Source organism: Rutilus rutilus (assembly GCF_951802725.1).
Source record: "Rutilus rutilus genome assembly, chromosome: 13".
In the NCBI taxonomy this organism is placed as follows: Eukaryota; Metazoa; Chordata; class Actinopteri; order Cypriniformes; family Leuciscidae; genus Rutilus; species Rutilus rutilus.
In genome coordinates this window covers 17,474,097-17,489,613 of record NC_140218.1, presented here as the reverse complement: position 1 = coordinate 17,489,613, position 15,517 = coordinate 17,474,097, and the positions used below count along the sequence as shown (strand labels likewise).

The following is a 15,517-nucleotide window of genomic DNA, read 5'->3' as shown; positions in this document are numbered from 1 at the left end:
GTTTTACAGGTTTAATCTCCATACAACCCAATGCTTATTAATATCTCTTCTTTCAGATACACCACACAAAAAACACACACGCATGAATAGCAACATTCAACTTCCAAAGACGATATTTATACTTCACTCAAGCAAAAGCCCACATATTCCTCTAGAAACAGACATTTTGCAGCAGATACAGTGATAAGAAGAAGAATATCTGCTTTAATCTGAATGGAGAGAGCATCTTCACAGGAACACACCATAGTACAAGGTAAACAAACGGTCCAGACAAACATTTATCTCAAAGATGCAGTCTAAGCAGTGGACATCACCATGGTTACCACATCTCAGAGCTAACGAATCACTAGAGACCAAACATTAAGGTCGTTCTGCTTTTTGCTGTGTGTATCTGCCACGAGCATCCTTGACCCTGACGGCTCAGCACTGTATAAGACAACATTCCCAGCATACCATCTGCAGTAGTGTCCTAATGAAGAGGGTGGGCCGAAAGCTAACCTCACGCTCCGGTTTCAGTACGCAGTCTGCGCATATGTGCTAGAGTGCACTGTGACTGCAGTCTCTGAGCTCTACTTCCTGTGCAACTCAGCCTTTCTCTCAAGTGACCTTGTACCTCCTATGGACCCCTTTGTTTATGGGGTTTAGGCCAATAATAATTATGTAAATGAAGAAAATGTTTGATATGACAAAAGCGTCTCTCTCACAGCCTAACTATTAAGGATGACAAAAATGTGGCTGAATAATTAAAGCCAATAGATGACTAGTGTACAGTCAAGCTCGATTGTGATTGTTGAGTTAAATAAGCCTCTAGCAAAGGTCTTCAGTTTACCAGTGTTTATTCAGCTCTTCAGCTTCAGCACACGCAGCTCAAACAGCAATGCACAACATTAATCACTATGATTGGGTCTGTCATATAGGCTACATAACATTATAAAGAGAACACTATTGTAATAAAACATTATGAACTCTTTGGGTTTAGTTGCCGTGTTTCAGCGCGTTTACGGGAAGAGCGATCCACAACAGGAGTTACATATTCTGACTAGCACATAACTTAGCTTAAAGTGTAAGTTGCAGGTAAAATTTTTCACGAAGTAATGCAATGTGTTTATTAAACATAAAGATAAGAACCGCCCACCATTGTTTTTTATACCAAAATGCTGATATAATATGAAAAGTTGGCACTTTTAACAGTGGTTTTAACCGCTCCCGCTCCCTTCCACTAGATGGGGCATGACGTCATAAGAGGAACTCACTAGTAGAGTCACCGTACGCTAGCAGCTATATTTGCCTTACATAACTTCAGAAAAGTTGGTTGTATGTTTTATTTGATAAAAAAAATTATTATTATTATAACTCCATTGTAAACATGCTCGTGTGTGCTGACTTAAAGGGGAACGTGATCCAGCCTGAAATGAGAGTAAGCTAATCGCAAAACAAACGGGTTCAAGCACGTCAGATCAGCCGGTCGCAGGTCAAGCTGTTCGCGTTCACCTCACGGCAGCACATACTCTCCACTGCTGATTCGCCCACACAAACACAATGATGGGGACATCGATCTCTCTTTTTCTTTTCTGACAATAAACATCGCTAATTAAATCGTGAGAAATTGATAACGCGTGGATTGAGGAAGGGTATTAATAAAGTTAACTTACATGACATTTGAGGCGTCGATGAGACTCGCGATTGATGCCTGTGCAGTGTGTGCATCTCTACAGCTCTGATTTTGACTGACACCATGTACTGTAAGTAAATAATGTCTTCAGTCGTTGTCCCTCCTTGCTATTCTACATGACGGCAATATTTTGAAAAGTAGATAGCTCTAACGTAGCTAACGTTACTCACCTGGACACCAAGCCAACCCACTAATTAATTCTCCTCACACCAAGCATTAATAACTCTTTGAGTGCCATGGCTCCCCTCTCTCACGCCTGACCGGTTAAAAATTGTAGGGCTGTGGTCCATAACGAATTTGATGGTTTCCCACATCCTCAGTCGTTCTCCAAACAGCCATAATATAGTAAGAATCTAGCAGAGTATGGGTTGCGAGTTCCTCTTATGACGTCATCACCCAGTAACTGAAAAAACACGCTACCTTTGAAGAAACCCCAAAAAATGTTATTTTAACGCATTTTAAGACCGAAATAATTAAATATATACATATAGAGCACTTTAATTTACACATTTATTGGCTGTGGTGGTTAACCTGCAACTTACACTTTAAGTTCACTTGTGCATTTGTGTCATTTTGTGCATAAGTTGTAATATTGTTTATGTATATTCAAAAACATTGATGCATCATTAATAATAATTAGCACTTTTATTTTTCATTTTCATCCACAATATGGTTTAATTAAAATGGTGAGACTTTTGTTTTTGTAATCAGGATCTCAAAATTTATATAAATTTAGATTTAGATTTATCGGCCAATATATCGGTTATCGGCTTTCAAATATAAAGTAGTATCGGCTATCTATCGGTATCATCCAAAATTAAACAATTTCATAACGGTTTGTCTGTAAATTAGGGTTTTATGTGGATAATGTTTTCAAAACACTCACTTGCAATAGAATAATACTTTTTCTGCATACACATCTTTGTTTTTTTGTGCAAAAAACTTAACATTATAAGTGAACCTCAGGGAACGTAGCAAAATATTAATAAAAAAATCCATGACATGACCCCTTTAACTTAGTCCAATGCATCCTCCTTCATGAGATTTGAAGCCTCATGAAGTTAAAACTATGGCTGGGTAAATATTGATTTTCCAATTAATCTCAATCTTATTTTGAACACATTTAATTGATTCTACAAAACCCAAGAGCCAGTGTTTATTACACCTCGATGACCAAATGACTCATGAACCAGTTCATTTGTATGAATATAAAGTGCAGGCTATATAAACTTGAATATACACAAAGTGTAGACCTGGATTATTTATTACTGACCTTAATTATTACTGAAATAGACAAATTAATCATAATCAAATCAAATCGAAATCAGAACCAAAAGCTAGTGAATTGAATTGAAAAACGTGTAAGGATATCCATCCATCCATCCTATAAAACCAATACAAGTGTCAATTTACATCTTGCTTTCGCTGGGTAATTTATCACTGACATGCTGTCATTGCAATTGAAAAGGTTACATACAGTAGGTCCATATTTTCTTTCTTAATGCATCTTAAGAATTAGCACACCACCATTTCTGTGTTCAATGTTACCTTGTTCAAAGCAGCTCGATGAATCACATCTCAGTGAGCACAATGACTCACTGCACGCAAATGGACGTTAACAACCCATACGTTGTCCAAAAAACAGCTAATACAGTATGCCGAGTTACACTCACAATGCACAAGGACTGATTTCTTTTGCCGAGTTACACTCACAATGCACAAGGACTGATTTTTTTTTCATCTTCTACAAATGAGTCAGTCAAATAGTATTATCATAATGGTATATAAAACTCTTAAGTTCAAAAATTTGACTGAAACTATTTTTATATCAAAGGGTCCATAAATTCTTAATGTGTGGTCAGGCGTTCTTCTTCATTAGGGTGTAATAACGATAACACCCGAAACACGGACGATAACATCAACTCATTTCCTTTCACTGGCTCTCTCTTCCTCTAACACTAAACTAATGCAAAACTGATGAACAAGAGACCCGAGCGGCAGGTTCAAGCCACACAGTATCTTCACACTCAGCACCTCAACACACTAAAGTCCCTCAGGCAGAAATTCTTTGAGTCCTCTCATTTTTCCAAAGGAAGGGGATTTCACACAGAGAGGCTCTTCTTCCCTTCAAGATCAAACAGAATATCATTTCCACTTCTATTCTTTCTTTTCAGTCACTCAAGTTGCAGATTTCCAATAAAACTTGAACGCTATCTAACTCTGAACATCTCATAGGCTAAAGCCAAAAGCATATACTAGAGCCACCTTGTCTGGAGGCATGTGACCAAAAACGAGAAGCTTACAATACAAACAAAGCCATAGAGACAAGTATATACTTACTGGTGGAGTTCCCTTGCATTTGTATAATGCATTTTGATTCCTTGTTGGTCTCCCTTGAATTGAAGGGTCGCACTCTGACAGCCACTTTCACTGAGCCAGACATGGTTGAAGTTGTTGTGATTCAATCCCACAAAATGTTCTCCTACAAAAAGAAACAAAATAATGTTGTTTCTTCCATTGCCACAGATATTAGGCTAAAGGTAAAAGAACACATTTCACAGACTTTATCCAGAATTATCTCATCAGATTGCATTGAGTAAACAAAACTTCCAAATAGATCAGAAGGCACCATAACATAATTTATGCAATGAAAGAAAAAGATGATAAATGGTTCCACAGATTCTGACTAGTGATTTTCCATGACTTTTTAATTAACTTCTGTTTACTTGATATTAGATTAGGGATTATTTTTATTTTCACAATAAGCAGTATAAAATATAAATGTCAATGACTTTAACTCTATAACTCCATTGACCTTTTAGTATAATTCTAAAAATGTCTACATTTAGGCTGTGGTACACATATTTTTGAGTTTTATATTTTATAAAGTAAACTTAAGCGTAACTTTTATATTCATATTTTAAAATTTTGTACTTGCAAATTATCTCGCAATCATTATTGTATTGCATTGCATTATGTTTTTCCCCACATATTACCTTATTAAGAGATATATTTGGGAGATATAGAGTGACGACTGATAGATACCTTTATGCAGTTTATGCAAGTAGTCTGCTATACTGTTTTCACTGAAAATTTGACTGATTTACATTACAAGCAATCAGAATTTCATCGTACTTTTTTGCCATATAAATAAATAAACACATTCTGCACCAAAAAGCATATTTTTGCTCGGTATGGACTGGTATGGAAATGAAAAATTGAGGTGTGTTTCTCCTCTCAGTGTGAGCTTGATATTCTCATTATATCATACTATATATGGGCCATAAAAGGCCAAAAAAGAAAATATACAAAACGGTTTTAGATTTTCTTTTGTATAATGTCAAAAAGGTTCAAGAAACTGTTCTGTTTAAAAAAATGTCAGGCTTTAAGGGGTAAACCATGGAATTAACTTTTTAAAAATTCCTAATATTTTTAGAATTTTTTCATGGCTGTGGGAATGCTTATGATAATTCCAATGATGAAAAAGTACCAAGACATAAACTTTCCCTTATGTAAATTTTTACCTAAAATCTTAAATCTGAATATAAAAATGTGCATAGAGCTGCCTGTTATATGTCAACAACCCATTTATCCTATTAAACATCCGGTGGGCAAAGGTGATACCATAGTATGCAGGAAGATATCCAGCACACACACACACAGAGAGAGAGAGAGAGAGAGAGAGAGATGTAGTTTATCAGGAATATTAGATGGTTCCTTCACGGACTCATAAACATGGCGCCCGCTCGCCTGCAGCAGCAGCAGGGCTGGGCCTGTGTGTTCACACGCTCACTACACAAGTAAACACATCTGAATACCGTCATGACATATCGAAACAACATGCACCGACACATAACAACGCCAGTCTATTTCCTTTCAAAATGCATGTATCACTTATGGGCGTGACATTTGTTATTTAGTACTGGTTTTATCGACCGGCTGTGGATTACGACGAATCTGACAATGCAGCAATTATTTTTGAAGTTCAAATCTCTTGAGTGTGACTGAAAAAATGAACAGTCCGCTGTTCAAGCACATGACACCAAAAAGAGGATGTTTTCATCCTTGCCCTTGTAGTCATCCACTGAATTAAAGGCATACGCCCATGAAAATCAATCTGCCGGAGAAAACACAAGTGTGTCTAACAGTTACATCAGGGACGAATAATAAGACAAACTAATTCTCTTTCGATCCACTCTTATAGAATTGTGTGGTACTAAAACAACACATTAAAAACGTTATCGTTCAAGGATAAAGCGACTTCACTCTGTGATTGATAACGGAGACTAGATATTGATGGGCGACTAGCAACAACATATCCGGCGATGGCATAGTTGCACTAAGTCAGAACGATCCACCACAGATATAAATTTGATCAAACCGTTAAATTATTCTAAAAAGCACTAAATCGAGTATGACATTGTAACATTATGAATTGGCTTCCTTGAGGATCGCACGGTAACAAATTTGAGAACAAATCGTTCTTTTGATTCGGATCCTTGCTGGGAACCGGTTCCCCAGCCGGAATGAACTGCTGTCACGAATACAATAGGTCCGAGAGGTTCTGGAGTCAACAACTCACGGACTGACTTATTCAACGGAGAATCGTTTTTTACCCACCTAATCCGCGATGCTGATAACCGACGATTGAGGTGACAGTACGAGATTTTGGAGAGAAACAATGATACGGATCACTGAATCAGTTTTGAGCCGGTACTGTTCGAAAGAACCGATTCGTGGAAATGTGCCGAACTTCCCATCACTAATCGGACTTCTTCTCTATGAACTCGGTGACTTTCTTTGCATAACCCTCAGATGGGTTTGTCATTTGAACATTTATTTTCATGTATAAATATAAATAAACAGTAAGAGTATAATACCACTATTAAGTTGCGCTAAAGCAATCAACTGCAACAAAAAAAAGCAAAACACTCATTCGCATTCCTAAACGCAACTCGGGCAATGTATACTCAAACTCAAATGTATAAGTATTATAATCATCTTAGAGAAAAGACGAGACTTACCGCTTTATATCCACACGTAGAGACGACTAGAACACCATAGAAATCCTGCACGGTGCCAATTCTCCAATGACGTCTACAACCAGCAGCAAAAATCAAAAAAGACTGACGGTTAAGTTCTTAATACCTCCTTTATTGTTATATACACCCATTATAGCTCCGTTTCATTCTCCAGCACCGCGCAAGATGATGTTTTTATTATGCTGATGCTGGTGTCGTTGGACCGTTCCTCTAGCAGGCTTAGGATATGGATGAATGCCTTGATTTACTGAAATGATTACGTCAACTGCCGCGTCAACATCGTGAATGACAGACAGTCTGGCCAATAAGAACTGAGTATTGTGTGAGCAATGCGTCGTGTAGCCAATGACAACGCAGGAAAAACTAAGGTGGGCTGGGCAGCTGTGACGCAATACTGCAGGGTCGCTTACGATCCGCTGTGGCGTGGCATCATACTACACAAAAGTGAAGGGCGCCGCCTAGCAGAAACACGGATAAAACAGGGATAGCTATACATTAGAAATTAATTAAAAGAGCAGTTTAGAATCCTATATTGCTCCCCTATTTTGTGATGGAGCCAATGTTCTTCCAAAAAATAATAACACCCATTATTTTTATAAAATAGTCATGAGACTTGAATCCTCTCAAAACAATACATAAAGGTGAGCAATTAATCAAAATTGAAGCTGCTTCCTCATATACCACGCTTAAAATGTTTTCTCCCACTGATTGACAATCATGTATTTTTTTATTTTATAATGTGGCCAGACTAAATTGTGCCCCGGGTTATTCCTGTTAACTAAAACTACCATAAAACACATTTTTCTACTTGAAATAAATATTAACTGAAATAAAATGTAAAAAATATAAACTTTTAGTTGGTTTTCTTTATTTCAAGCAACAAAAATTTAGTTTTTCAGCATTTCTCATTTAAATTTGATGTACTAAAATAACTGAAGATTGCAGGGAGAACAAAAACTATAACAGTATCTCAATTATACTAAATCAACGGCCAGTGTCATCCATGAAACAATTTAATATTTAATAACTTAATTTCAAATGTTTTGTAAAAAAAGAAGAAAAAAGTGGATGATGAATTTAAGAGGACAAGTAAAAAAAAAACGTGCAATGGCTATCATTGTGTGTGCATTACCATTTATTACAGTTCAAAAGAATTTTGTAACAAAGGAAGCAAATTCCTGTACAGATAAACCCTTTTAAGTCACTGGAAAAACTCTTTAATTTATGCTGAAATCCAACAACTGGGGTTAACATTAATAACAAGAGATGATGACCCTTTATGATCCAAAACAAATGTTGTTGAACAGAACAAAACAAAAAAAACATGATATACTGGCATTTTTATGATGATCATGCTACAACACAGCTTCACATTCTCTTATTTGATCCAGGGTTTCAGCTCTGCTTCAGCTTTGAGTCAAATTGTTGTACACATGAGATTTGTGTGCAAACCAACCAACAAAATTCAAATACAGAGTCAGTCACCATCTGATGCTTAATCAATTTACACCAACATCTATTGTATTTTCTACAAGACAGTCTAGAGCTTGTTAATTTATTTAAAATATGCTGTACTTCTCCAACCATATCAAATAAACGGCAGGTTAGGGACCGAACTGTAAACTGTATGTCTACAGCCAATGTTTATTGAGTGTAAAAATGGAAATACTGGTGTTACTTGACAACATTCTTCCAAATATCTCATAAACATGAACCCTCAGTGTTTACTGTCAGAACCATTAAAATGTCTTATATATCCATAAGAATATATATAAGAATGTCTTTATATATCCGGTTTTGAGTGAGAATGTGTGCCCTTTCAGCTTGGTATGTATGCAGACATACAAATTCGAAATCAAAATGTTTCAAAAGTCTAAACTTTATTATGTTTCAATTTAGAATCATGAGCCTTTCAGACAGTGGCTCCATAAAGCGGATAAAGGGAGGCAAAAACAATTTGGGTACTGTCATCTTTTTTTTTTTTTTCTGTTTCTCTTCAGTTTACTTCCAGCGTGATTAAAAACATTTAAACTGAGGGGCAAGCTTGGCTCACTGAGAAAACTCAAAAGCGACCACTCTGCTTCTCTCTCATCCAGGCCTGGATACGCTCCTTCAGCTCTGGGACTGTGGAGAGAGGGGGAAAATACAGAGTCAGCATTATAAAGTCTAACAAATAAAAAAAAAAGTCAAGCCACAGAGTTCACTCTGGGCTGAAAGAAGCAATCTTTGAAAAGCGGTGTGTGGTTAGTACCTGGTTCCAGCATGCTCTCTGTGAGAGGCTGTCTGTTAAAGGGGTCGGTGGGAGAGTTCAGGAGGTGTCGCAGAATGATGGATCGGTCCATGATGTTGCCAGAGGGAAGTTGCACGGGATCAGTCATAAGAGTGTCCATCAGCGGGTCTGTTCAGGTAGGAGCACACTGTTATTTACTAACTCCAATCGACTAGTAAATCTGTTGCTATTCAAATGTTTGGGGTCAGTATCTATTAAGCAAGGATTCATTGCAATTGATCAAGAGTGACAGTAAATACATTTATAATGTAGAAGGTAACACTTTACTATAAGGTTGCATTACATTAGTTATCATGAACTAATAATGAATTGCACTTCTTCAGCATTTATTAATCTTAGTTAATGTTAATTAGTTAATGCAGTGTGAACTAACATGAACAGCGTTTTTTTTATTAACTAACATTAACAAATATATTGCTCATGGTTATTTCATGTTAGTTAATACATTAACTAATGAACCTTATTGTAAAGTGTTACCAAAGAAACACTTTAAATCAGAATGATTTCTGAAGGATCATGTGACACTGAAGACTGAAGAGTAATGATGCTGAAAAGGTGCATTTCAAAACATTTAAATAGAAAATATAATGTAATATTTCATAATATTACCGTTTTACTGTATTTTGATCAAATAAATGCAGTCTGGTGAGCCTAAGATACTTCTTTCAAAAACATTTACAACTGACCCCAAACTTTTAAACAGTAGTGAATGATTCAAAGTATGACGTAGCTAAAGACTCGATGACCCTTCACCTTTAAACTCATCTGGGGCGTCGCTGTAATCCATCTCAGACTGAGAATTGCGAGCTACTATCTCCTCCACCTTCTCCAACAGAAGTTTGAATTTCTCAATAGCAATGGTGGATTTTATGCCCGCCTTTCTCATTTTGGAAATGACCTCCTCAAAGAGCTCTCTGCTGTATGAACGCTGAAAATGAGCAAAAAATAAATACATTTGAGTTAAACACTATTTGTCTCGCAATACAGTTAAAATCATTTTGGTGAGTAAATACAGACCTGGTCATCTGCAATGGCTTTAGCAAATCGAGCACAGTCCAGCTGCAGGTAGATATCAGTGAGCTGATCCAAGAGCTTCTTTGGCTCAAAACCGTATTTCTCTGGGTTTTCCACTTTTAGGTCTCGACATTTAGGTCCACATAGCTGCTGCAGGTTATAATTCAACATGGCAGCCAGACGAGGACCCAGTTCCTGTTCAATACAATATAATATACATCAGTCATCCCAACAAGAAATGTTATCATTTTTGTGCATTGTAAACAGAACCTATGATGCAGTATTTATTTATTAGCGTCATTAGAAGTGCCCTTTCTCAAATCTCCTGAATAAACTCAATGTTTTGACCCTGGCAGCAGCTCAATTTTCCCTGAAGACTATAAATACCTGCAGAGAGCAGAGCGCAGGAGATTCATTTACAGGCAAGCAGCAGATTACAATCCTCATGCTTTTTCCTAACAAGCAAACCTAAATAGATTTTGTTATGCTCTACTACCATTTTTTAGGAGCTTCCAAATGCAAATCTGTTTGTTGTCTGCTTAAACATGTTTCTTCAACTGTCCTGCTTAGATGCGTTTATTAAACTGCTTCTACTCATTTAATAAGCTGTTTAGCTGTTCATATACTTCCATTTAAAAGTTTGGGGTAAGAAAGTTTTTTGTTTTTTTTTCTGAAAGAAATTAATACTTTTACTCAGCAAAAACACATTAAATTGATCAAAAGGTGAAATTAAAGACATTTAAAATGTTACAAAGATCTCAATTTTAAATAATTACTGTTCTTTTAAACTTTCTATTAATCAAACATGTATCAAAGTTTCCATAAAAACATAAAGCAGCACAACTGTTTTGGTCATTTGGTGATTTTGCCATGACAGACATGTTTCTGGGTCATTTTTGTAGATCCTGCAACAACATTCCTGTCCGAAAATTAAGTCCAACCCATAAGTTATCACTATATTCAGAGGGAAATGATGGGTAAATAATACCAGAGCCCGTCTACGGAGAGCCTGTCCACTCCCTATTAAGCCCTATTGTACCGAATTTTGGTTGTAGTACCACCAGAGTTCCACTGGGGGGCGCTCGCCATGAGTGCAAAATGAATGGGAGTCAATGGGGCTAGACGGCTAAATTTGTCTCCCTCACCCGATTGCCATTGAGAAATCTCAGATTTGATTGTAGGTTTTGCAAGTTCAACATGGGTTTTAGGTCGAAAGTTGAATGAACGAGTACTTATGTCCTTTCGATTTCTTACAGGTTGAGTTGTTGTTGCCCATAACACGCTAGCATTCTGCTAATGACGTCAGCATTCTGACGTCATTGACATTTTGAAAGACTTTTTTAAAGCAAATAAGTGACTCTAAAAAATCTAACACCCAGCAATGTGTCATTTCTTTGCATCGCCTTTCGAATACAACATTCAAATTACTAGACAAAAAATTATATCCTGAGAAAAGTGGATTTTGAGGGGTATACCGCCATTGACCTCCATTCATTCTGCACTCGTCCTGTGAGCGCCCTCATATGGAATCAGAGTGGAACTGCAACCAGTTCAGAAGCCGGAAGTGTAGTGAGAGTGAAACTTCTCGCCATATTAGACATTCTCTGATAATACTGATGTAGAAGCACCTAACCCTGGTTGTAAGCCTAAACGACATAAACTGTCAAATTGTCCCTCAAATCTGATTGGTTGATTGGAATGTTGTTCCAGAATCAACAAAGATTTTGATGTACTTGGTGAAATCCCGTTCACCCAAATTGTTTTCCACATTGATAATAATACGAAATCTTTAAAGGAGCCGTATGTAAGATTGTGGCCAAAACTGGTACTGCAATCACTTTTAAATTACTGTAGAGCGGTGTATCCCCTCCCCCTTCCCCCCTGACTCGAGGTTGCCAGATAGGCTGCAGGATCCAGCGTGAACGTTTGTAGCTGCAGCTGTGGTAACTAGAGCTGAGCTGGCAACCCGGATGCTGAAACACTACTGACTTCCTGATTGGTAGATAGGTGGAGGGTGGCGCTTCAGGCCAAAACACAACATGACAACATCAACATCAGTTGAGGGCTGCAACTTCACTTTTTAAATGACAATATCCTGGCCGGACTATCGTTGTCAGTGATATAAGTATTTGAAATGGACATGATTTCTTAATGTCTAGTGACATATCAGGGCCATTTTATGATTAATTGAAATACATTTCTTACATACAGCTCCTTTAAGCACAAAATCGGCATATTAGAAGAATGTTTTCTGAAGGATCATGTGACACTGAAGACTGGAGTAATGATGCTGAAAATTCAGCTTTGACATCACAGGAATAAACTGCATTCTAAAATTTAAATAGTAATAATATTATATAAATATATTGATCAAATAAATATACAAATTGATCAAATAAACCATGAAGAGCATAAAAATCTTACCGACCCCAAACATTTTAATGTTTAGTGTATATGCCATGATAATAACAATGTCACAGAGTGTGTTTTTACAGCGCTACATATTTCTTTACTTACAGGCCTGAGGAAGGGCTTTTGGACCTGTTTGGTGAGGATATGGAACATATCCACAGTCTCTGTGGCTAAAGCCAGGTAGGATCGTGATACTCTCTCATCCTGAGTCAGCTGGGACTGACGGCTCTGCTGCTGCTCCTGAGGATCAGAACATTTCACATTCAATTAGACCTGATTGGAACTGCAGAACAAAACATGTTAATGAAAGCAGAAACACTTCAGAACATCCATTCACTTTAAAACCCACTCCTCATCCTTTTATCCTTAAAGCTAATGTTTGTTTGTTTTTCCGTGACACAATAGTGCATTATATCCACTACGCATAATGCATTCAAAAGGGTGGGTAACTGAATTATTGGTCAAGTTGTGATATGTGCTGACCCTGGGCAGCTGGTCCCATTGCTCTTTATTCTTCATCTCCTCCTGAATCTCATGGATGCGTTTCAAAGACTCCAAACTCTCGTCCAGCAGAAAAGTTGTATCGTTAATTAGCATGTTGATGTAGCGTACAAACTGTTTACCAGAGCTGTAGAATGAATGAGAGAGGAAAAATGTATAAAATAATAAATATTTACCAAAAATAATTGTAATGCAACAAATTTGAAAAATAATAATTACATAAATAATTTGATATCTGGATAGATAGATCTAATTTTACACTATTTTTTATTTTTATTTTACAAAATATGAACTTTTTTTCCCCATTACCAAATTTCTCAATCAGCCTGGGGTGCGTTTCCCGAAAGCATCGTTGGCCAACTATGGTCGCAAGTTCATCGCAATGTCCATTGAACTCTATTGGTAACGACGGAACTTGCGACCATAGTTGGCCAACGATGCTTTCGGGAAACGCACCCCTGGATGATATATCGGTTTATTACCATTTCAAATTTCACTCAAAACTAAACACTGAACTCACTTGAACTCCTCCAGGAAGGTGCCTTGGTGGTTAATGTTTTGCCACAGGCTTTTGAATATGGTGCTGATGTGGTAACGGATGGTGAACTTGTCATAGAACTCGCTTGTGGCTCCAGTGTGTTCCACATCTGGGGAGAAACAATCAATTAGCACAAAATCAAAATGCTCAGAATAGACCTGAAGACGAATTTCAGACACCCTTTCACCTGTGTAGAACTTCATGAGGGCGGGCACAAGCTGATTGACAGACAGTGGGTGGCTCTCCATCATCTCAAAGAAACGCTGAGTGCGCGGCTGCACCGCTGGGTTGGTAACGAACAGCACCTCCACCAGTTTGGCAATCAAGTATGGGTTCTTTATGTAATTCTGACTGCAAAGGAAGACCACCAGGAAGGTCACAATGTCTTCAGTGCACGGCTCATAGAGAACCTGTGGAAAGTACCTGAGAAACAAAAGGAGAGAAAAGTTAAATTTCACTAAAATAATAAATGTAACTAAATTTGGGATTCTAATACTATGATGTGCACATTGCATTGCACTCGCATAAGACTTACTGCACAATAAAAAGCAAGAACTCAGCCACATCTTCAATGTAAAACTCTGGCAGTGCTGCAAAGTTTTTGGGGATATCTGGGTTCAGAGGCAGGGTTACGCTGTAAGGTTATAAAACAACGAGAAGATCAGAACACAACATCTCGACTACAACTTTGATGAAAGAATGCAAGCGGTCAACTGACTGTGGGTAGGCAGGCTCCACCATACGCAAGATGAGCTGGATGACCATACTGAAGAACTGAAGACATCTGCGCAGCAGGTTCTCGTCCAGCAGCCCTGCGTCTGCGCAGGCTTTAGAGCGCACCAGTTTCTGTCAACAAAGACAATGAGACAACCGATTCAAACATTTACGCTTCAAGCTATCTACTTACTACTCTAGTACATATTTCAAGTCTGTACAAGTTATATTAAGTATTCACAGTTTAACTTGCTTGTTTCCTTTTAGAACATGCCAACATTTGCTAAATGGAAATGTTTGAATTCTGAGAATGTAACAGTAAAAGTTCAAAATTGAGGTTTTGAAGATTGTTTTAATGTTTTTGGACACCAAGGCTGCATTTATTTGATCAAAAATGCAGTAAAACAGCAATATTGTGAAATATGATAACAACTTAAGATAAATTGTCTATTTTAAAATGTTATTCATTCCTGTGTTGGCAAAGCTGAAATTTCAGCAGCCATTACTTCAGTCTTCAGTGTCACATGATCCTTCAGAAATCATTCTGATATGCTGATTTGGTGTTTACGAAACATTGCTTATTATTATCAATGTTAAAAACTACTGCTTAAAATTTTTGTGGAAACAGTGATCATTTTTTTCCAGGATTCTTTGATGAATAGAAAGTTCAAAAGAACGTTTTCATTTACTTGAAAAAGAGACGTTTTGTAACAATAGAAAAGTCTTTACTGTCACTTTTGATCAGTTTAATGTGACCTTGCTGAAGAAAGATATTCATTTCTTTGGGGGGAAAAACATACTGACCCAAAACTTGTGAAAGGTAGAGTAGGTAAATGTTTTATTATAACATTATTTATCCTGTTCATAATATGCCACAGGACAGAGATCTTACTAATAAGCAATAATGGAATCGTAAATTATTTTCATCATCAATTATAATCCGTTTAATCAATTAGCTGTTGATGCCCTAACCTCATTAATACTACAAAAGCTTTCTCAAGATGGGTTTTCCACCGGGAATCAGAGATTGGACACTTTCTGCACCAATGAATTTATGACCTTTTGCTCCCAAGCGTTTTAAAAAACTATTTTATAAATGTATTTTTTTGTTGTTAATAAAGACAACAGACCTTCAGTTGTGTTTTACATCTCTTCAGCATCTCCCGATGACGACTAGCCAATGGGGAATCCTTCCACTGGTTCTCACTGTTCTTCAGCTCTTCCACAGTTCTTTAAAACACACACACACATATTCAGCCTTGTGTAAATTACCTTGTCTGACAGCTTAAAGAAAAAAAGAAAAACTCCACAGAGAGTATTATTGGCCATCTAAG

The 15,517-nt window shown here is 37.2% G+C and overlaps 2 protein-coding genes across 10 annotated transcripts in view; both read right to left on the bottom strand.

Moving 5' to 3' along the window:
- kif1b (kinesin family member 1B) overlaps positions 1 to 7,001 on the bottom strand; it is a 69,968-nt gene extending 62,967 nt beyond the window's left edge. For all 8 annotated transcript variants that reach the window (XM_084427281.1, XM_084427286.1, XM_084427282.1 and 5 more), the window contains exons 1-2: positions 6,697 to 7,001; positions 4,013 to 4,154 (exon numbers count right to left, since the gene is read on the bottom strand). In XM_084427281.1, coding sequence (XP_084283407.1) covers positions 4,013 to 4,115 — 103 coding nt within the window. In that variant the 5' untranslated portion in view covers positions 4,116 to 4,154; positions 6,697 to 7,001. The remainder of the gene's footprint in view (positions 1 to 4,012; positions 4,155 to 6,696) is intronic.
- An 830-nt stretch (positions 7,002 to 7,831) lies between these two features.
- ube4b (ubiquitination factor E4B, UFD2 homolog) overlaps positions 7,832 to 15,517 on the bottom strand; it is a 30,879-nt gene continuing 23,193 nt past the window's right edge. For both annotated transcript variants that reach the window (XM_084429266.1, XM_084429267.1), the window contains 11 exons: positions 15,314 to 15,413; positions 14,188 to 14,315; positions 14,005 to 14,103; positions 13,657 to 13,892; positions 13,452 to 13,578; positions 12,914 to 13,058; positions 12,536 to 12,670; positions 10,022 to 10,213; positions 9,758 to 9,932; positions 8,966 to 9,112; positions 7,832 to 8,838 (listed from right to left, as the gene is read on the bottom strand). In XM_084429266.1, coding sequence (XP_084285392.1) covers positions 8,777 to 8,838; positions 8,966 to 9,112; positions 9,758 to 9,932; positions 10,022 to 10,213; positions 12,536 to 12,670; positions 12,914 to 13,058; positions 13,452 to 13,578; positions 13,657 to 13,892; positions 14,005 to 14,103; positions 14,188 to 14,315; positions 15,314 to 15,413 — 1,546 coding nt within the window. In that variant the 3' untranslated portion in view covers positions 7,832 to 8,776. The remainder of the gene's footprint in view (positions 8,839 to 8,965; positions 9,113 to 9,757; positions 9,933 to 10,021; positions 10,214 to 12,535; positions 12,671 to 12,913; positions 13,059 to 13,451; positions 13,579 to 13,656; positions 13,893 to 14,004; positions 14,104 to 14,187; positions 14,316 to 15,313; positions 15,414 to 15,517) is intronic.